Source organism: Musa acuminata, chromosome BXJ2-3 (assembly GCF_036884655.1).
Source record: "Musa acuminata AAA Group cultivar baxijiao chromosome BXJ2-3, Cavendish_Baxijiao_AAA, whole genome shotgun sequence".
Classification (NCBI taxonomy): domain Eukaryota; kingdom Viridiplantae; phylum Streptophyta; class Magnoliopsida; order Zingiberales; family Musaceae; genus Musa; species Musa acuminata.
Genome location: NC_088340.1, coordinates 26482258 through 26502973, shown reverse-complemented (window position 1 = coordinate 26502973; position 20716 = coordinate 26482258). Strand labels below are relative to the sequence as shown.

The following is a 20716-nucleotide window of genomic DNA, read 5'->3' as shown; positions in this document are numbered from 1 at the left end:
AAAGTGAAAAATGGATCGCGTCGTCAACTCACAGATCGACACGACGGGACGAGAAGCAAACGGAAGAGAACAATCTTGCATAGGAGCAACACGGAAGATACCAAGAAGCATTCGGAACCCGTCTTGTCTCTTTGTGGACTTTAGATGGTGCTGCGGCTGCTGTGTTTGAATCAATTCCACCGAAGAATCTCCAGCGTATGCAAGTCAAATCTCGCAAGTGAGCAGAGTCTTATAATAAATCAGTCACCAATACGAATTTGCTCTTTGTTTTCTCTCTTCTTCTTCTTCTTCTTATTCTTCTTCAGTGCATTCCTTCCATGCTTTTCCTGAACAGGCGAATCACTGGAGTATGTTAGGCAACGGATTTGACAGTTTAATGCAAAAGAGAGTCAAAAGAAGAAAGGGCAACCTTTCTTTCTCATGCTGGCCTTTGTCCGATCATTACCGTACATGGTGCTTGCCACTATTTCGTTTTCTTTCTTTTTATCTTAGGTATCTACGCCGATCTCTGCCAAATTGCAGGAGGGGGACGATGTCAAACTGAGATGGATGGAGCAGCCCATGTGCGCGACCCATACGAGTCACTGCAAAAGCCGTGGATGTGTATCAATTTTCAACTCGTTGAGAATCGCATTTATGAGCAGACTGCATGTAAGTAGAGTGCTGTCCACCTCTTTTTAAGACTAAAGGAAATTTTTTTAATAATAAAGAATAAAATTATTTTTTTTCAAAAAAACGATGATAAAAAAAATAAAAAATAAGTATCAAACTCGAATACTATGTAATTATTTCCAAAAAAATAAAAACAAAACACATAACTATGATCTTGCAAGACTCACACATAAGAAGAGTTTGATTTGCCGATTCATTCTCTATTACAATTGTTTTAATCTAGATAAAAGAATAAAATAAAATAAAAATATAATGTTTCTCTTTGAATAATATAATTATTTTATTTTATATAATAAATAATATTTTTTTCTTATGAATCTTTAATTAAGTTTTATAATCTTCAATAAAAACGAATATGATTCTTTTATTTATTTTTTTTCTGTATTTATTTATTTTCTCTTATTGAGTAGGTGTTGTCAGGCTACTGAGCTTGTAGACATTACAACAATTTTTTTCGAAAAATTGTATCTACAATCTTGCAATCGGAAACAAATTATGCCCATACTTTTGTGACATTATAATCTTTCTCGGTAACAAATGCGTTGTCTTTGTTTATATTCAAGCACTCGGCAAAAAGAAGGAGATTATGATGATCTTTGGATCACCTTAATTTGTCTTCTTCTTGAGGTGCTTAGAATCTTTTGGTGAGCTGGGTAATCTGGAAAGTTGCTTGGACTGAGATGATCGACGAGAGTGGATCCGTGTGGGGCAATGCATCTCAGGTGGTGCTCCCTCCTTTTGAACGCTGCAAAGCGATGAGTCGGCTTTGTGGGAGGGGAAGAACATGATGAAGAAGCACGGTTACGAAGGGATGGAAGTGGCCAACATAATGGCCGGAGGCCTCGATAATGGACTTGGAACAGACGTGGGACCCTCACACTAGCTTTTTGCGTGTTCGAGCACTGTAGATGGGGTCTACACACTCCCCGATTTCCTATCCCAAGAATCTTAAACACAGAGAGAGAACACATTAAGTGAGACAAACCCAAATTATATATAGAGAGGATAAGATGAACTGCAATTTTTAATGTTTTGGTCATTAACTCGATGAGACAAAATTGATTCAATCGAGTTCGAGTCTGACTGAGCCCGTGAAAATGATAAAACATTTTCATGTGTTTTAGAATGGTTTGTTTATCCAGTCTGTGCTTTGATAATTCCTGCAAACTATAATCTCCCAATGGGTACGATCGATCGATCGATTGCAGTAATAATACACGAGAAAATGAGCATCAACACTCACGGGTCAATGTCAAGATGACACAATCACGTCACATGATATAAACAAAGGCTGCGTCAAGATTTGTCCAAAACAATAATTTTCTCTGCATCACTCTGGTTTAGTACATAATCAAGTTTTTAACAATGGTAAATGCCATATTCTTTTTTCTCTTTCCTCGAAAGCAGTGGTAAAAATTCATATTATATACTCACAACTTGAAATTTCTTGGACACAGTGTAGAGTGACTCAAGTCTCGCTCTCACTCCTTTCCCATGCTGAATTTTCTGGAGGTTGATCGAATCAGCAATACAGAAAAAAGAAGCATCTTCTTTTTTCTTTTTTTTGAGATGAACTTTGTGCACCTAAATCTATCTCGAGTTCTATCAAATGTGCAATCTTGGCACTCAAGCTGGGAGTATATATAGAGTGCAAAGGACTGCTCAGTCACTAAGGTTATGTAATTAGAAAACAAATAAATAGGAGCAGGTTTGGTTTGTTGCGATGCCAAAGAACATCTAGGGAACTGAAACGGGAAGTCCAACCACAAGGACACGCACTTGAGATGCCCAATATGTATATACACCAACCAAAAGAAGAGGAAAAGATAAAGCTTGCTGGCGTAGTCACCAAGGCCCTGTATCGTGAGCAAAGCTGTACGAAAAGAAGAGACAGGTCTACCGTCGGGGAAGATCTCCTCCGTTCCTTCACCTTTCAACAGCCATCCAGCTAACCTCATTCTCCAAAAGTTTTCCTTGTCAGAGCCCATTTCCGTGGCATTTGAAGCAGACTGAGAGGTGAAGAGGGAAGGGGAGGTGAGAGGTGGGAGGTGGTAAGAGTGAGGGGCCACATGAGGGAGGAAACATGGGGTTTGGGATTTTTTTAGGATCCAAGTGTTGGATGGAGGTGTCCGCTTGGAAGTGAGAATTTGGTGTCGTTTGGAGTAAAACCAAGCAGCCATGGGGAGTTTTTTTATAGCTCGCGAGAGAGGCCATTGATCGATCACGCAAGAAGAAGACAACCACGCCGATGTCCACAGATACAGATAGCTCTAGAAGAAGGATCGCAGCTCCAAAATTCCCCGGGCATGGCTTCTAGCTGCGCCAAAGCTTATCGAATCATTTCGTTTTTCCTTGCTTGTCTTCTCCTTGCTTCCAACTCGGCAGCCGCGATCAATAGCACAACACTCGATCCCAGGGATGAGATACGAGCGAAGCATAGGAGCATCAGAGCCCATCTGAAGAGGGTGAACAAGGCTGCTGTCAGGACGATTAAGGCATCTATTTTACTCTCCCTTTTATCTTCTCCCTGCTTCCTGACCGAATTCCGCAATGCTCACCTGTCGTGCTTGCAGAGTCCTGACGGTGATCTTATAGACTGTGTTCCATCGCATCTCCAGCCAGCATTCGATCATCCGAAGCTACGAGGCCAGAGACCGTCGGTGCGTGTGAGATCTTCTCTGTATGACCCATCAAACTGATCGATCAGGCCAGTGCTGATCTTAGAGAGCTTTTGGTTGCAGGATCCACCTGAGAGACCAAAAGGCAACAACTCGAGCAGCACACTACTGGACGCCAAGTTCCAGGCGTGGACAATCTCCGGCGAGTCGTGTCCCCAAGGAACGGTGCCGATTCGGAGGGCGTCACGAGAAGACATACTGAGAGCCAGCTCCATTCAGGGGTTTGGGCGGAAGCCGGCTGCAGGCAGATTGCGTCGTGATTCGAGAAGCACTGGCCACGAGGTTAGCTTGAATTAATCTATGGTTGCCTTCGTAATCTCATCACTCAAGTCTCCTTTCTTTCTTTCTTTCCTCTTACCAAGGAGAAACTCTCCACTGGTTATAATTGATTATTTCTTACCTTCTCCGTTCGTATCTTCCCACCATTTTCCCCACCAAGCCAAGCATTAATTGTCCTTCCCATAAGGAGCTCTTTATCGCTTGCTTTTCTTACATTATAGGTCCAGTACCCTTCGAGAACGACAAGAGGCACTCTCTTTATTCATGGATCGCACTAGGAGTTATGCAACAGTCTTCTTCCTCCCTACGTCCTGTAGGCAACAGCGTCCTCTTCCCTTCGTCCCTATGTGCACTTGATTCATGAATCGTAACATGAAAGATCCTCCATGTGCATCTACAGAAAACTTCAGAAAGGGAACCAAGATGAGGTGGCATAGTCCAAACAGTCCTCTAATTAACCTTGTGCCTTTCTCTAATAGATCAAACACCTTCGTTTCATAAGCTTGCTTCCGAGCTGTTGTTTCCGTCTCTTTCTCCATGCAGACACTCATACCGTCGTGCATTGGTGCAGCATGCAGTTGGTTATGTCATGGGAGCTCAGTATTACGGTGCAAAAGCTAGCCTTAGCGTGTGGGCACCGAGAGTGACAAGCGTATCCGAGTTCAGCTTGTCTCAGATGTGGGTAATCTCTGGCTCTTTCGGCAATGATCTTAACACCATCGAAGCTGGATGGCAGGTAATCCAGATGTATATTGGATTTGTTTATAGCTTAGATTCCATGTAGTAGGTTAGGTGTGATTGCATTGTCGAATACGAATCAAAATCTGCTCTAACATATTGTTTCCCTCAACTATCATCCATATGATCTTTCTCTACTCTTCATTACGAACCCTTCGTTCTACACTCTTTCTTTTCTTAGGAAAACTTCGATCCATCTATGTACATTTTCTCAGGTTAGTCCTCAGCTTTATGGAGATAGCAGGCCCAGATTTTTCACATATTGGACGGTGAGTTCCCCTAGACATAGACAAGGGACATATCAAAACGAAGATGACTGCTTATATTGCTAAGATGTTAAGGTATTGAGTAATAAATAGTTGGTGATGATCTCTTGATGTGTAGAGTGATGCGTATCAGGAGACAGGCTGCTACAATCTCTTGTGCTCAGGCTTTGTCCAAACAAATAATAAGATCGCCATTGGAGCAGCAATCTCACCAATATCTGCACTAGACGGTGGCCAATTCGACATTGATCTTCTCGTGTGGAAGGTAATTAAGTACTTCTCTTGCTAGTTATTTTGGAGATGACAACATCCTGAAAAAAATTTATGTAAGAAACTATACAAAGACAACGAGTTTTAGTTAAATTACTATTGAGAATAACATATATCACGGTGGACACCAATTCAATGTAAGAACACTTCGACTAATGAATTATTGATCAAATTTAATATATGTAATTTCACTCAATCAACTCATGCAACACCATTAGGACCCCAAGCATGGACATTGGTGGCTGGAGATGGGAGCAGGCGTGCTGGTGGGCTACTGGCCTACCTTCTTATTCAGTCACCTGGCTGTGCACGCAAACATGGTGCAGTTTGGCGGAGAGATCGTCAACACCCGGTCATCGGGGTACCACACATCAACCCAGATGGGCAGCGGCCATTTCGCCGCAGAAGGTTTCCGCCGGGCTTCCTACTTCCGCAATCTGCAACTTGTCGACTGGGACAACAGTTTGATCCCATTGTCCTCTAACCTCAGACTCCTGGCTGACCATCCAAACTGCTACACCATCCAAGGTGGAGTTAATGGCGTCTGGGGGAACTATTTCTATTACGGAGGACCAGGAAGAAACGTGAGGTGTCCTTGAAATGGCTAATCTGGCTGATTCTTGTATTCTTTTTCTCTCTGTCCTGCGACCTCCAAGAAAGAATCTCTTCTCTTTTCCTGTAAATGGCAAAGTAACTTCTTGAGTTACATATATAGATGCACAGTTTGATCTTGTCTTCGGCCATGGCCTTTCACCTTTCACAAACGCAGAGAGGAATTAAGCTTATGCTGAGCCCCCACAAGGGAATAGACAAGTCTGCTAATGCCGGCAGAAACACATGGCTTGATCTGTTAATTTTCACGCTTCTTCATGGTGGCTCGTGCCAGTTCATGCATGCGTTCCGATGTAGCCGCCATACCATTAGACAGCAACAATGGCAGGTTATGATCACTCCACCCAGGTCTTTCCCCCTTTCTTGCGGTTAGATTCACTTTCACACCATCCTGGGTCCTTCCCCAGCCCCGTTCTGGATCTCCATGTGCTCCAATGTCAGCTGCTGGCGCGCCTGGAGAGCTCGTTACTGGCGCTTGTTTCAGCTTTCTTGAATCGCTTTGTTGCAGATTTTTGCCCATTAAAGCAGACAAGGCATGCAGGGTCACATCGGTCGAATTCAGGTGTCACTTTCTCCCCAGTATTCAGGGTGAGCTTTGATCATATTCTGCAAGTCCACTGATGATGATCAGGAGAGACTTGTGTGGTTTGCCATGAATTCGATCTGGTTATTCTACCTCTATCATCCAGATGATGGAGGTTTTCCCGAGAGAGTTGATATTCTGCAAGTCCACTGATGATCAGGAGAGACTTGTGTGGTTTGCCATGAATTCGATCTGATTATTTTACCTCTATCAACCTGCCTGTAAACGGCAGGTCTTCCTCGATGAAGTAGAATGAGAGAGGGTGATGGATCTGCTTCACTATATTTTTAATTCCACTTGAGCAATCACTTCCTTTCATGGTACTTCTTCCAAATTAATATGCCTCGCATATCAATCTATTTATGTGCACAAAGCAACGTGATGCAAATCACAATATAGTAGCTTCAAATCATATAATAATCAATTTCAAGTATCACAGCAAGAAGATCAATCAAACAAAGACAACTATGCACAAAAGTTGTTGCCAATTGTACAAAGTGTTAGAAAATAAATAGATAAGTTGTTGGAGAAGTTGATTGTTATTAACATATCCCCTTCCTTTTATACAGGTTAAAAGGAAGAATTTTCCTCAACAGGTTAGAGGATTTCCCTCAACAGAGTAGAGAGATTTCCTCAAACAGTTAGAGAAATCTCATCTACTATCATGCCCCCGCAAGATGGTGCTCCTATCAAGGAGGCCAATCTTGGACTGATGTAATGCAAAGAGTTTACGAGCTAGAGGCTTCGTGAATGAGTCGGTCAATTGATCAGCCGTATGAACATGAGAAACACGAAGTTGACGGCGAACAACTTGATCGCGTACAAAGTGGAAGTCGATAGCAATATGTTTCATGCGGGAGTGAAATACCGGATTAGCACACAGATAGGTAGCTCCAATATTATTACAATATATTGTAGGGGTGAAATCGATGTTGAGTTCCTAGAGTAGATTCGTGATCTAATTGAGTTCTGCAATGGTAGCGGCAATGGCACGGTATTCAGCTTCAGTTGAAGACCGGGCGATTGTCTTTTGCTTCTTAGAACTCCAACTGATTGGATGAGCACCAAGGAAGATAATATATCCCGATGTGGATGTTCTATCATCAAGGTTACCTACCCAATCAGCATTGGCAAATGCATGAAGATGAAGTGAAGAGTGTTTACGAAAAAAGAGTCCATGATTTAGGGTCCCTTTAAGATATCGCAGAAGTCTCTTGACTGCAGACTAGTGTAGAGTAGATGGTTGATGCATAAACTGTGATAATTTATTGACAGCAAATGAGATGTTTGGACGCGTGAGAGCTAAGTATTGTAAAGAGCCAACAACTTGGCAGTATTGAGTGGGTTCCGTAGTAGGACTTCCATCCGATAATTTGATAGAACCACTAGTAGAGATGGGGGTTGTAACTGCATTTGCATCCTGCATGTTTGTCTTTAATAACAAATCTTGAATGTACTTGCGTTGTGATAAAAGGAGACCGGAAGATGTGAAGGTAGCTTCGACGCCCAGAAAGTAGCTCAAGGGTCCGAGATCCTTAAGCGAGAATCGAGCTGCCAGCTGTTTGATGAACGCTTGGATTCTGATGGGATTGTTGCCTGTGATAATAATATCATCCACATATACCGGAATATACATTGTGTTTCCATAATGATGTCGCAGAAACAACGAAGTGTCAGATTTGGAGTTAAGAAAGCCGACAAAAGTCAAAAATGAGCTAAGTTCAATGTACCAAGCTCTTGGAGCCTGACGAAGTCCATAAATGGCTTTCCGAAGTTTGCAAACATGCTATGGATATTGAGGATGAGTAAAACCGGGAGGTTGTTGCATAAAAACATCTTCGGTTAGAGATCCCTGTAGAAATGCATTATTAACATCCAATTGTCGTAATTGCCAGCCTTTAGTGGTAGCCAGACTCAAGATAAGCCAGATTATAGTGAGTTTAACAATAGGACTAAACGTCTCAGTGAAATCAACTCCAGGTCATTGATGAAACCCTTTGGCGACCAAGAGTGCTTTATATCGGGCAACAGAGCCATCTGGGTTCTGCTTAATTCTAAAGACTCACTTACACCCGATGATGTTTTGTGAAGGATGAAAAGGAATGAGATCCCACATTGAATTATGGAGGAGGGCATTATATTCCTCACTCATGGTAGTACGCCAATGTGGAGATTTTTGGGCTTGAGTGAAGGTGGTGGGTTCAACGTTGGGGGATGAGGAATTCATGATAGCTTATAGGTTAAGTACCTGACGAGGTTTAAAAATACCATTCTTAGAGCGAGTGGTCATAGGATGATTGGAGACTACAAGAGTGGGAGGTGATGTTGGGTGAGGATCTGTGGCACAAGCCGGGTCAAGTGGGGACATGTCAAGGGCACTTGGGCGAGAAGGAGGTAAAGAGGATGGTTGTGTTTCGGAACATATTGCCCCATCAATTGGGGAAGAGTGGAGTGGAGTAGGAATAGAGGAAACGAGCAAATGTTGAACTGGAGTGATATAGTGCGGATTAGGAGGGGAGGAAGTAGACGAAGGCATGGGAGGCTCGTCCAATTGGTCCGAAGGTATACTCCAGTGAGATAGTGAAGTGGTCCGTATGGCAGGATATGGAAGGGTTTGGAAAGGAAAGTTAGACTCAACAAAGACAACGTGATGTGATATGAAGATTTTGTGAGTGTGGAGATTATAGCAGCGGAAAGCATTATGTTCAAGCGAGTAACCAATAAAGATGCAAGGAGTAGATCGAGATGTTAACTTATGAGAGGCATAGGGACGTAACCAAGGATAACATAAACAACCGAACACTCGGAGTTTACAAAGGTTAGTGGGTTTATGAAATAGTGTGTCAAAGGGGGACTGGTATTGTAGGACTGGGGTAGGCATTCGATTAATAAGGTAGACAGCAGTTTGAAAGGCTGCTGTCCAAAAAGTTGAAGGCATGAAAGCCTGATGTAGAAGTGTGAGTCCAGTTTCTACTATATGCCGATGTTTGCGTTCGGCAGAACCAACTAGTTGAGGAGTATGTGGGGGAGACTTGAGGTGTTGAATGTCACAAGTTGAGAGATGGGATGCTAGGACTTGATATTCATCGCCACCATCAGAGTAGACCGTTTTAATAGAAGACTGAAAATAGTTTTCGACCAACTTCTGAAAAGTGGAAAAAATGCGAGAAACGTCAGATTTATGGGAAAGAGGATATATCCATGTGTACTTAGAAAAGTGATCTACAAAAATAACATAAAATCGGAACTTATCAAAAGATAAGATTGGAGCAGGACCCCAAACATCAGTATATATAATTTCAAAAGGTTTAGAGGAAGAAATGGAAGATGAGCCAAAAGGCTACCGATGACTCTTATTACTAAGACATGCATCACAATGCATCATAGAATTAATGGACTTAAAAAGAGGAAGAGAGTGACGAGAAAATAATTTCTGCTAAATAAAGGACGAGGGATGACCAAGCCGACAATACCACACATCAACTGGAGCCGCAATAGAAGAATGAACAGTGGGCTGGGTTATTCGAGAGGCTGACGGCCATTCGTAGATGTTGTTTTTATTCGGGCCTTGGACCAATGATGCCCCCGTGCTCAAGTCCTTAACAAGAAATGAATCAGGAAAGAATTCAATGGAAGTATTGTTATGTTTGCAAAATTGAGAAACAGAAATGAGGTTGCGTTTAATATGAGGGGCGCATAAAACATCATCGAGGGTAAATGTAGTAGAGTCAGAATTAAGCGTTGTGGAACCAGTATGAGTTATAGGAAGTCCTTTACCATCACCGATGATGATATCTTCATCGCCGCCATAGGGATTGTGAAGAGACAAATTCTGAAGATCAGCGGTGATGTGATGAGAGGCACTAGAGTCGACAATCCAATTGGACTGGCTAGGTGTCGGAGTAGTCAGGAGATTTGCCTAAGGCCAATGTGACGGAGCAGGGAGGCGGGGACGAGACCGGCAAACTTTAGTGGAGTGGCCGACTTTGTCACACAGTTGGCAAACGACCCGTCTTTGATGGCTCGGTAGGGCAGGATGCCAAGACGGATGATGGCTAAGTTGCCACTTTACGAGAAGTGATGACTAGGAGGATAGGAGGGGTGTTGCATGGAACTCATAGAATCAAGAGGCGCATTAGCCAAACCTTGGGTGATGTTCGGCAAGTACCGAGTGCTCTTCCGTTTAGACTTGTGACTGACTTGAGCTGTGACAGTCGATCTAGACAATTTGTCCACATGCTTCAAGTACATCTCATAGTCAGTCAGCTTATCATAGAGATCTTCAAAAGAGACTAGTGAGTCGCGTGCCCGAATTGTAGCAGCCAATTCCTTGTAGTCGGTGTCGAGACCATTGAGGGTATGAATGACAACCTCTTCGTCACATAGGGAATGACCTATCAAAGCCAAGTCATTGATGATAACCTTGATATGTTGTAGATAATCAGAGATAGTACTTCCCTCTTGTTTTTGTTGGGAAATCATGGGGGGCGACATCATATGCGCAGCGGAAGAACAAGAAAACAAAAATCCCCGATTCCCAAAAAGATGTTCGTCGTCGTGCAAAGATTGGTGCGCAAAATCCGCAAAACACAAAACTGCGTATAGAGATTGTGTTACCTAGGGAGATCGTATATCCCTGTTTCCTTGCAGATCCTCAGGAGAGGGTGAAGGAGGTCAAGCGTCCTCCTCTCTAGCGGTGATCCACACAGCAGGGTTGCGACGACGCTCCTCAAAACTCCAGGCCTACTCTGAGGTGGAGAGGGAGAGGAGAATAGGAAGGGCAAGCAAAGACTCTAGCCTATGAGGCTGTGAATCCCTCCTATTTATAGAGATCCCGTGTCAAAACCCTAATGGGTCCTTTTCCCTAGTGGGTATTGGATCTGCATCCAATAAGACAAGGGCTCCGTCGGATATCTCATATCCGAACCTCTACTTATCGCAATGCCTACCATATGTGTGTGACCCTCTAGGCCCAATATCGAGCTGGCCGTGAGTCATACCTGTCAGAACTCCTTCTAACTAAGTGAATTATTATCTCTGTAATAATTCACTCGACTCATCGACTACGGAAGTACTAGGCCACTACGCCGTAGTCCCCAGACGATACAGGGGAATCCAATCCATTGGACCTGTCTGTCCTCAGTTACCATGTACCTATAGTCCCTCATCCATCTAATATCCCAGAGACCGTATATCGAGCATGGTGCTGTCAGACCCATACGGTTTCTACTTGAGTCTCGCTCTAATCGGATTCTCCCGGAGAACTCTTTCTCTCTCAACCCGAATGACCCTGGCCAGGGATTTGTCTGAGCAAGAACACATGGGATATTCCTCTCATGATACCAAGAGTGGATGATCCTCTATCGACACTCAATAGCCCTCGTAAGGTCGACTACCACTCCCAATGACCAGCTGTACTAGATCTGGGAACAGCCAAACCTATAAGTCTGGTATCAAAGAGTGGAGCACTCATGCAGGACATCCTTGGTGTCTCAAGTCTAAGAACCAGATACACCACTAGGACTACGGAATCGTTGTCTGACAATAAGGCATCATCAACCATCCAGCATTCCGTAAGCGGATCAATCAGTGAACTCATTCTCCAATGAGCACCTGTACTGTATCCCTAGTGTCCCTACACGAGCAGCTATGAGACCAGCTGCATCCATCATATGGACGGGTATACAGCACACCAGTCTATCCGGTTATCACGATATCCCTCTCGAGTAACCTATGACCGGGATTATTTAGGATATGTGTTTAAAGGTGAATCGATCTCATTATCGTGATCTCATCACGATCCGATTCCCATTGCACAAATCCAAGGACATCACAATACATATGCATTTATGCAATAGTTATAAAGTGATATACGCCAAAAATATAATAAGCAAAAAAAGATTCTGTATCAAGTCACACGTGCCATCACTCACGTGATTGGCTTGCTGGGCACTTATGACTAGCAATCTCCCACTTGACCTAAAGCCAATCACCTATGTGTCTGATCCCCATCAGACCCCTGTGACGCTCAAAGATAATCTGAGACAATGGCTTTGTTAGTGGATCTGCAATGTTATCTTCGGATGGAACTCTTTCCACTGCTACATCTCCTCGGGTCACGATCTCTCTGATAAGGTGGAACCTCCTCAGAACATGCTTAGATTTCTGATGAGACCTAGGTTCCTTCGCTTGAGCAATTGCCCCGTTGTTGTCGCAATATAGGGAAATCGGCTCCTCACTATCCGGCACGACTCCCAAATCTGTGATGAACTTCTTCAACCAGACTCCCTCCTTTGCTGCATCTGATGCAGCAATGTACTCCGCCTCTGTGGTCGAGTCAGCAGTGGTATCTTGCTTGGAACTCTTCCAGCACACTGCTCCTCCATTCAAGGTGTACACATACCCTGAATTCGACTTGCTATCATCGATATCAGACTGAAAACTTGAGTCAGTGTAGCCTTCAACCTTAAGGCTATTACCTCCATATACTAGTAAAAGATCCTTAGTCCTTCTCAAGTACTTAAGGATACACTTTACTGCTTTCCAGTGCTCCAAGCCTGGATCCGCCTGATACCTGCTCGTGACACTCAGAGCATGCGCTATATCAGGCCTAGTACATAGCATGGCATACATGATAGACCCTATTGCTGAGGCATAAGGTATCATATCCATGTTCGCCCTTTCTTCTGGAGTCTTTGGGGACATACTCGTAGAAAGCGATATCCCATGTCTCATCGGTATGAGACCTCTTTTGGAATTTTCCATGCCAAACCTTTTGACAATAGTTTCTATGTACCTGGACTGGGACAAGCCAAGCATCCTTTTGGATCTATCTCTATAGATTCTAATCCCCAAGATATAGGATGCTTCCCCTAAGTCCTTTATGGAGAAGTGTCTAGATAACCAAGTCTTTACTGTGGATACCATTCCTACGTCATTCCCAATGATGAGGATGTCATCCACATATAACACCAAAAAGGTGATAGCTCTCCCACTTACCTTTCTGTATACACAAGGCTCATCTTCGTTCTTAACGAAGTCATAAGATCTGATTGCCTCATCAAATCTTATGTTCCAACTTCGGGAAGCTTGCTTTAGTCCATAAATGGATCTAAGCAACCTACACACCTTATCTGGGCAGTTCTTGGACACGAATCCCTCAGGTTGCATCATATACACCTCCTCCTCCAGGTTCCCGTTGAGGAATGCGGTTTTCACATCCATCTGCCAGATCTCATAATCATAGTGTGCTGCAATAGCCAATAGAATTCTGATGGATTTTAGCATTGCTACGGGTGAGAAAGTTTCGTCGTAGTCAACACCTTGCCTTTGACGATACCCCTTAGCCACTAGCCTTGCTTTATAGGTCTCTACCTTTCCATCTACTCCGATCTTTTTCTTAAAGATCCACTTGCAACCGATGGGTACAATACCTTCGGGTGCATCAACTAGGTTCCAAACCTTATTGGAGTACATAGAATCCATCTCAGAATTCATGGCTTCTTTCCACTTCCCGGAGTCTATACTCATAATAGCCTCCTCGTAGGTCTGAGGATCAATATCCTCTACATCCTCTGCTCTAATATGTCCCACATATCTCTCAGGAGGATGGGATACTCTATCAGACCTGCGTAAAGTTGAAACTTGTGTATTAGATACCTGAACAGACTCGGGCTGTAGAGTGGTGCTTGAGCTTGGTTCTCCAACCTCGCTCAATTCTATCATTCTCCCACTGTCTCCGTCAAGAATGTGTTCCTTCTCAAGGAACACTGCTCTCTTAGCTACAAAGACCTTTTGGTCCTCGAGATGATAGAAGTAATACCCACAAGTTTCCTTGGGGTATCCCACAAATTTACATCGCCCTGTCCTTGATTCTAACTTATCGGGGTTGTGTCTTTTAACATGGGCAGAGCAGCCCCAAATCTTAACTACTTTAAGATCAGGCTTCTTCCCTTTCCATATCTCATATGGTGTAGACACCACCGACTTAGTTGGAACTCTGTTCAGAAGGTAAGCTGCGGTTTCTAGGGCATATCCCCAGAATGAGATGGGTAGGTCAGCGAAACTCATCATGGACCGTACCATATCTAATAATGTACGATTTCTCCTTTCAGAGACACCATTGAGCTGAGGTGTATAAGGAGGTGTCCATTGGGATAATATCCCATGGTCCTTGAGGAAGTGAGTAAACTCTGTACTTAAGTACTCACCTCCTCGATCTGATCGAAGAGTTTTGATACTCTTTCCAGTCTGGTTCTCCACCTCATTCTTATACTCTCTGAATTTCTCAAAGGCCTCGGACTTGTACTTCATTAAGTACACATATCCATACCTTGAGAAATCATCAGTAAATGTAATGAAGTAGGAGTAACCTCCAATGGCATGAGTTGACATGGGTCCACATACATCACTATGTATGAGTTCCAACAACTCAGTGGCTCTCTCTCCAGTTCCACTAAATGGAGAGTTGGTCAGTTTTCCACGAATGCAAGGCTCACAAGTTGCATATGACACATAGTCGAATGGATCTAGATATCCATCATTTAGCAACTTTTGAATCCTTCTTTCATGGATGTGACCTAGCCTACAATGCCACAGGTATGCACTGTTCAACTCATCTCGTTTCCTTTTGGACATATTTATATTCATGATATGTGGAGTGGTGTCTAAATTAAATAAACCATTATGCAATGTTCCTTTCGTGATGATCTTATCATCTAATAATATCGAACAACCATTGTTCTCAAAAACAAATTTATATCCACTAACTGTTAAACATGAAATGGAGATAATGTTTTTGATAATAGAAGGAACAAAATAACATGCATCTAATGCAATAAAAGCTCCACTAGGCAGATGTAGGGCGACCTCGCCAACAGCTAAAACAGCAACTTTTGCTCCATTACCCATCTTGAGGTCCATCTCGCCTCTCTCTAGTCTCCTAGGCCTTGCCAGAACCTGCAACGAATTACATATATGATAAGCACTACCGGTATCTAATACCCATGTGTTATCATAAGAGTCTGACAAATGGAGACCGATCATGAATGTACCTGAAGCTTCATCAAGCTTTTGTTTCGCCCTTTCTACAAGGTACTCTTTGCAGTTTCTCTTCCAGTGCCCATCTTTACCACAGTGGAAGCACTGGCCTTTGTCCTTTGTTGGGTCTTTCTTAGCAACCTTTGCTTTACCTTGTTTGCCCTTGCCCTTTCCCTTCTTAAGGGACCTTTCTGCTTTCCTTTTCTTTCTGGTCTCACCAGTGTAGAGAACTGGCTTCTCTTTCTTAATAGTACTCTCTGCCTCCCTCAACATATTGAGGAGCTCTGGGAGAGTCACCTCAAGCTTGTTCATATTAAAGTTCATTATGAACTGTGAAAAGGAATCTGGTAGGGACTGAAGCACAATGTCCACACACAAGTTATCCTCTAGGACCATTCCTAGACCTGTGAGTTTCTCTATCCACTCAATCATCTTTAGGACATGGTTCTGAACCGGTGTCCCCTCAGTCATCCTAGCGCGGAAAAGGCTCTTGGATATCTCATATCGTTGAGTCCTTCCCTGTTCCTCAAACAATTTACGGACATGTAGGAGAATGGATCTGGCATCCATCTTTTCATGTTGTCTCTGTAACTCTGGAGTCATAGAGCCCAACATATAGCACTGAGCAAGAGTGGAGTCATCAATGTACTTCACGTAGCGAGCGATCTCATCCTCGCTTGCCCCTTCTTCGGGCGTAGGCATCACTGTATCAAGGACGTACACGATTTTCTCCGCTGTGAGAACAATTCTCAAGTTACGGAGCCAATCCGTATAATTTGGACCAGTGAGGCGGTTGACATCAAGTATGCCATGTAAGGGATTTGAAAGCGACATTTTCTGAAAATAAAGATGTAGCAAAAATGAATAACATGCAGATTTTGCAAGAAATAAACAATCAAGATATGGACTTCTATCTTAATATGCTCCCACTATTTTACTAACGAGTCACGCGACACCCTCAGCACGTGAAACGGAAGTCTCCGGCAGACTTCTAGTGGGGATCAGGATCCAATCAGCGTCTTAGTGTAACCTCGAGGGACTCGACCAATCACACTAAGCCTAAAAGGTAGACAACTCTTGTCGATCACAACTCCTTGTGATTCCCGTCCTGTTCGGCCTCCGAATCACCATGGCCTCGAGGGACTCGACCAACCATGATGCTCGGTTAAGTCAACACCTTCGTTACAAGATGAGTCTGATTTGATGATATACCCTCGAGGGACTCGACCAAGCATATCATGCCCTCAGGTCACCGGTGACATCTCTATGTCGTAAGCAAGATAACGAATCGCGATATAGGTGAGTCTCGAGGGACTCGACCAACTCAACCTACACCGGGATTCGGTTCCTACTCATAACGATGGAAGGCCACGTGGGTCAATCTAATTGCCTCACGTTTACCGACTTAATATTATCGAGAGATGTTTCTATGATTTGGTCTCCTATTATGACATGTCACACATGTACATATTTAATATATATCTACATCGCATGCAAATATATATACATATCTAGTATGTGTATAAGCAATCACACCAGATGATCATGGACCACAACCTAATATGATTAGGCCCGAGCCAGTAGGCCTAATCACTCACATCAAGATCTATGTGTGCAACGGTGCATCTCCATGCCTTGTGATCGTCCATCTCGTCCTCGTTGGTTCCGTCGACATCTTGATGCATCTTCATGCATCACGATCGTCCGTCTCGTGGGTCCCGCTATGGCTTCCACGCTCCCGCTGCGCCTCCTCATGTGATTACAACTTAATCATAGGCACGCAGGCCCGACAATAAACGAGAAATATAATGGAGGTTCGCAGACCTCAATAATAATAATCACAAGTACACACATCACACGGTCCATGATCATCCGTCCACTCATCATACATCTATGTATAAATAATCGTCATTATGTAGGACTACTAGATAATAAAAATAATAATCAACTAAACCTTTTAATTAATTAATATTTTCTGAAATCAGGGATATATAGGGAATTTCTCAATTCCTAAGGGTATTTTCGTAATTTGGACAAAAGACAGAAACTGGAATTTCTCAAATTCCGAGGGGCAAAACTGTCTTTTGCGTAGAAAACCCTAATACCCTTTCCCCTTTTCGCTGCTGCGCCGCCGCCGCCGCCACCCTGCTGGCGGCGGCCTGTGCGGCGAGGGCGAGGGCACTGCCCTTGCCTGCAGGTGGCACGCCCGCTGGGGTCGCTGCCGCTGCAGGTGGGCGCCCCCGCGGGCGGTTCTGCCCGCGAGTCAGCGCCCGCAGGTGGTGCTGTCTCGCTGGCGGCCGCCCCTGCGGGGTTTTTGCCCGTGGGAGCAGCGGCCACAGGCGCCGCTGCCCTGCGGTGCCTCAGCCCGCGCTGCTGCCCCGCGGCGCCTCTGCCCGCGGGCTCAGTGGCCGCATGCGCTTCTACCGAGCGGGCTCCCAGCCCCGCCGGCCGCAAGCCTGCTGCAAGCAGATCGCCGGCCGGCTACTGCAGGCACAGCGCTTGCGCATGCGCCGGCGCTGTGCTGCCTGGCTGCGGCTGCGGCTGGCTGCAGGCATGCAGATCGAGGGCAGCAACTGTTGCTGCCCTTCCTTGCTTTTGCGTCAACGATTTTGACGTCAATATTCTTCCTAAACACAACACACGCAGTTCAAAAACCAATCATTCGCACGAACAACCTGGCTCTGATACCACTGTTGGGAAATCATGGGGGGCGACATCATATGCGCAGCGGAAGAACAAGAAAACAAAAATCCCCGATTCCCAAAAAGATGTTCGTCGTCGTGCAAAGATTGGTGCGCAAAATCCGCAAAACACAAAACTGCGTATAGAGATTGTGTTACCTAGGGAGATCGTATATCCCTGTTTCCTTGCAGATCCTCAGGAGAGGGTGAAGGAGGTCAAGCGTCCTCCTCTCTAGCGGTGATCCACACAGCAGGGTTGCGACGACGCTCCTCAAAACTCTAGGCCTACTCTGAGGTGGAGAGGGAGAGGAGAATAGGAAGGGCAAGCAAAGACTCTAGCCTATGAGGCTATGAATCCCTCCTATTTATAGAGATCCCGTGTCAAAACCCTAATGGGTCCTTTTCCCTAGTGGGTATTGGATCTGCATCCAATAAGACAAGGGCTTCGTCGGATATCTCATATCCGAACCTCTACTCATCGCAATGCCTACCATATGTGTGTGACCCTCTAGGCCCAATATCGAGCTGGCCGTGAGTCATACCTGTCAGAACTCCTTCTAACTAAGTGAATTATTATCTCTGTAATAATTCACTCGACTCATCGACTACGGAAGTACTAGGCCACTACGCCGTAGTCCCCAGACGATACAGGGGAATCCAATCCATTGGACCTGTCTGTCCTCAGTTACCATGTACCTATAGTCCCTCATCCATCTAATATCCCAGAGACCGTATATCGAGCATGGTGCTGTCAGACCCATACGGTTTCTACTTGAGTCTCGCTCTAATCGGATTCTCCCGGAGAACTCTTTCTCTCTCAACCCGAATGACCCTGGCCAGGGATTTGTCTGAGCAAGAACACATGGGATATTCCTCTCATGATACCGAGAGTGGATGATCCTCTATCGACACTCAATAGCCCTCGTAAGGTCGACTACCACTCCCAATGACCAGCTGTACTAGATCTGGGAACAGCCAAACCTATAAGTCTGGTATCAAAGAGTGGAGCACTCATACAGGACATCCTTGGTGTCTCAAGTCTAAGAACCAGATACACCACTAGGACTACGGAATCGTTGTCTGACAATAAGGCATCATCAACCATCCAGCATTCCGTAAGCGGATCAATCAGTGAACTCATTCTCCAATGAGCACCTGTACTGTATCCCTAGTGTCCCTACACGAGCAGCTATGAGACCAGCTGCATCCATCATATGGACGGGTATACAGCACACCAGTCTATCCGGTTATCACGATGTCCCTCTCGAGTAACCTATGACCGGGATTATTTAGGATATGTGTTTAAAGGTGAATCGATCTCATTATCGTGATCTCATCACGATCCGATTCTCATTGCACAAATCCAAGGACATCACAATATATATGCATTTATGCAATAGTTATAAAGTGATATACGCCAAAAATATAATAAGCAAAAAAAGATTCTGTATCAAGTCACACGTGCCATCACTCACGTGATTGGCTTGCTGGGCACTTATGACTAGCAGTTTTGTCACCATAAGCTTGGATAGAAGACTGAGCTTGCGAGTACGCGAATGATTTGCTAGGGTGGTTTGCAGTTTAGACTATGCATCGGCAGCTGTCACACATGAAGATATCAAGGGAGCAACGAATCCAGCAACTAACGCTTGAATAGCTTGGAGGATGAGACGATCTTGATGTAGCCACAATTTGTGAGCTGGATTGGGTACTGGACTGGGATCTCCGGAAATGTTAAGCTTGGCCGAAGGACAACTGAAGGAGCCATCAATGTAACCTAACAAGTCGTATCCAAATAAAAGATTAGAAAATTGAGCTCGCCAGGATGCATAGTTGCCACCCTTTGATAACTTAAAGGGGATCAACGTGGCAGCATTGATGGAGATAAGCCCTGTAGAAGAACAAGAAGTGGGAGTCCCTACAGGAACTGAAACATCAGAAGAAGTGAACGAAGATATATATATATATATATATATTTTTTTTTTTTTTTATAGAAGAAGTAATGCAGCAAACCTTGTGTGATACTCAGGTCACACAAGGTGGAGAATGAGGGAGGGGGGGGGGCCGCTATTATAGATTGCTACTTGCTGCAGCAAATTGGGTAATCTACAATAGTGCCCAAAGCTGTCGGTAGCTGTTATGGATTGCTGCTTGCTGTAGCAGATTATAGAGGCTATAGTTCGCCGAAAGATGGCCGCGAAAACTGCAGCGATACTCAAGACTGCGATTCGTCGGGAAATGGCCACGAAAATCTACAATGGTACTCAAGGAAACTGCAGTGAGAGAAATCTGTAGCAATTAGGTGTATAGAGGAAAGCGGCAGCGAAAGCTGCTGCGGTAGAGGAAGGAAGATGCAGCGGTTGCGGCTGCTGCTGGCCGGGAAGCGATTGCGACAACGAAGGAGGAAGACGCGGCAGCCGTCGTTAAGCAAGGAAGACACCGCCATTCACCGTTCGTCACTATTGAAGAGGAAGACATCGCCGTTGAGGAGGCACCGTTGTGTAGAGGGAAGCGGCAGCGAAAGTTGCTGCGGTAGAGGAAGGAAGATGCAGTAGTTGCGACTGCTACTGGCCGAGAAGCTAGGAAGACACCGCTATTCGTCGTTCGCCACTATTGAGGAGGCAGTGAGAAAATGTTTTCCTCCTTGTGTGGCGGCGAAGAAAAGCAAGACCGACGATGAAGGAAGAGAAGGAGTGGATGAGCAGAGCCAAGACGATGCTCGTTAGCATTGGCTCTGAATCCGTGTCTTGGTGCTTCTTCAATGACTTCGCTTGAGGCAGCGTGTTACTGTGGCCGCTTGGCTAACACACGGTGATACTGCTGTCACCAAGGAGGCTTTGATACCATGTTAAAAAATAAATGGATAAACGTTGTAGAAGAAGTTTTGTTATTAACATA

At 44.5% G+C, this 20716-nt stretch overlaps 1 protein-coding gene across 1 annotated transcript; it reads left to right on the top strand.

The window, feature by feature from the left end:
* The first annotated feature begins 2529 nt into the window (after positions 1–2529).
* Positions 2530–5634, top strand: LOC135607509 (protein neprosin-like). Its single transcript, XM_065099426.1, has 7 exons — positions 2530–3167; positions 3246–3332; positions 3414–3632; positions 4201–4365; positions 4583–4636; positions 4752–4898; positions 5122–5634. The coding sequence occupies exons 1-7, from the start codon at positions 2979–2981 to the stop codon at positions 5500–5502; spliced, it is 1242 nt and encodes a 413-aa protein (XP_064955498.1). The 5' UTR covers positions 2530–2978; the 3' UTR covers positions 5503–5634.
* The last annotated feature ends 15082 nt before the right edge of the window (positions 5635–20716 follow it).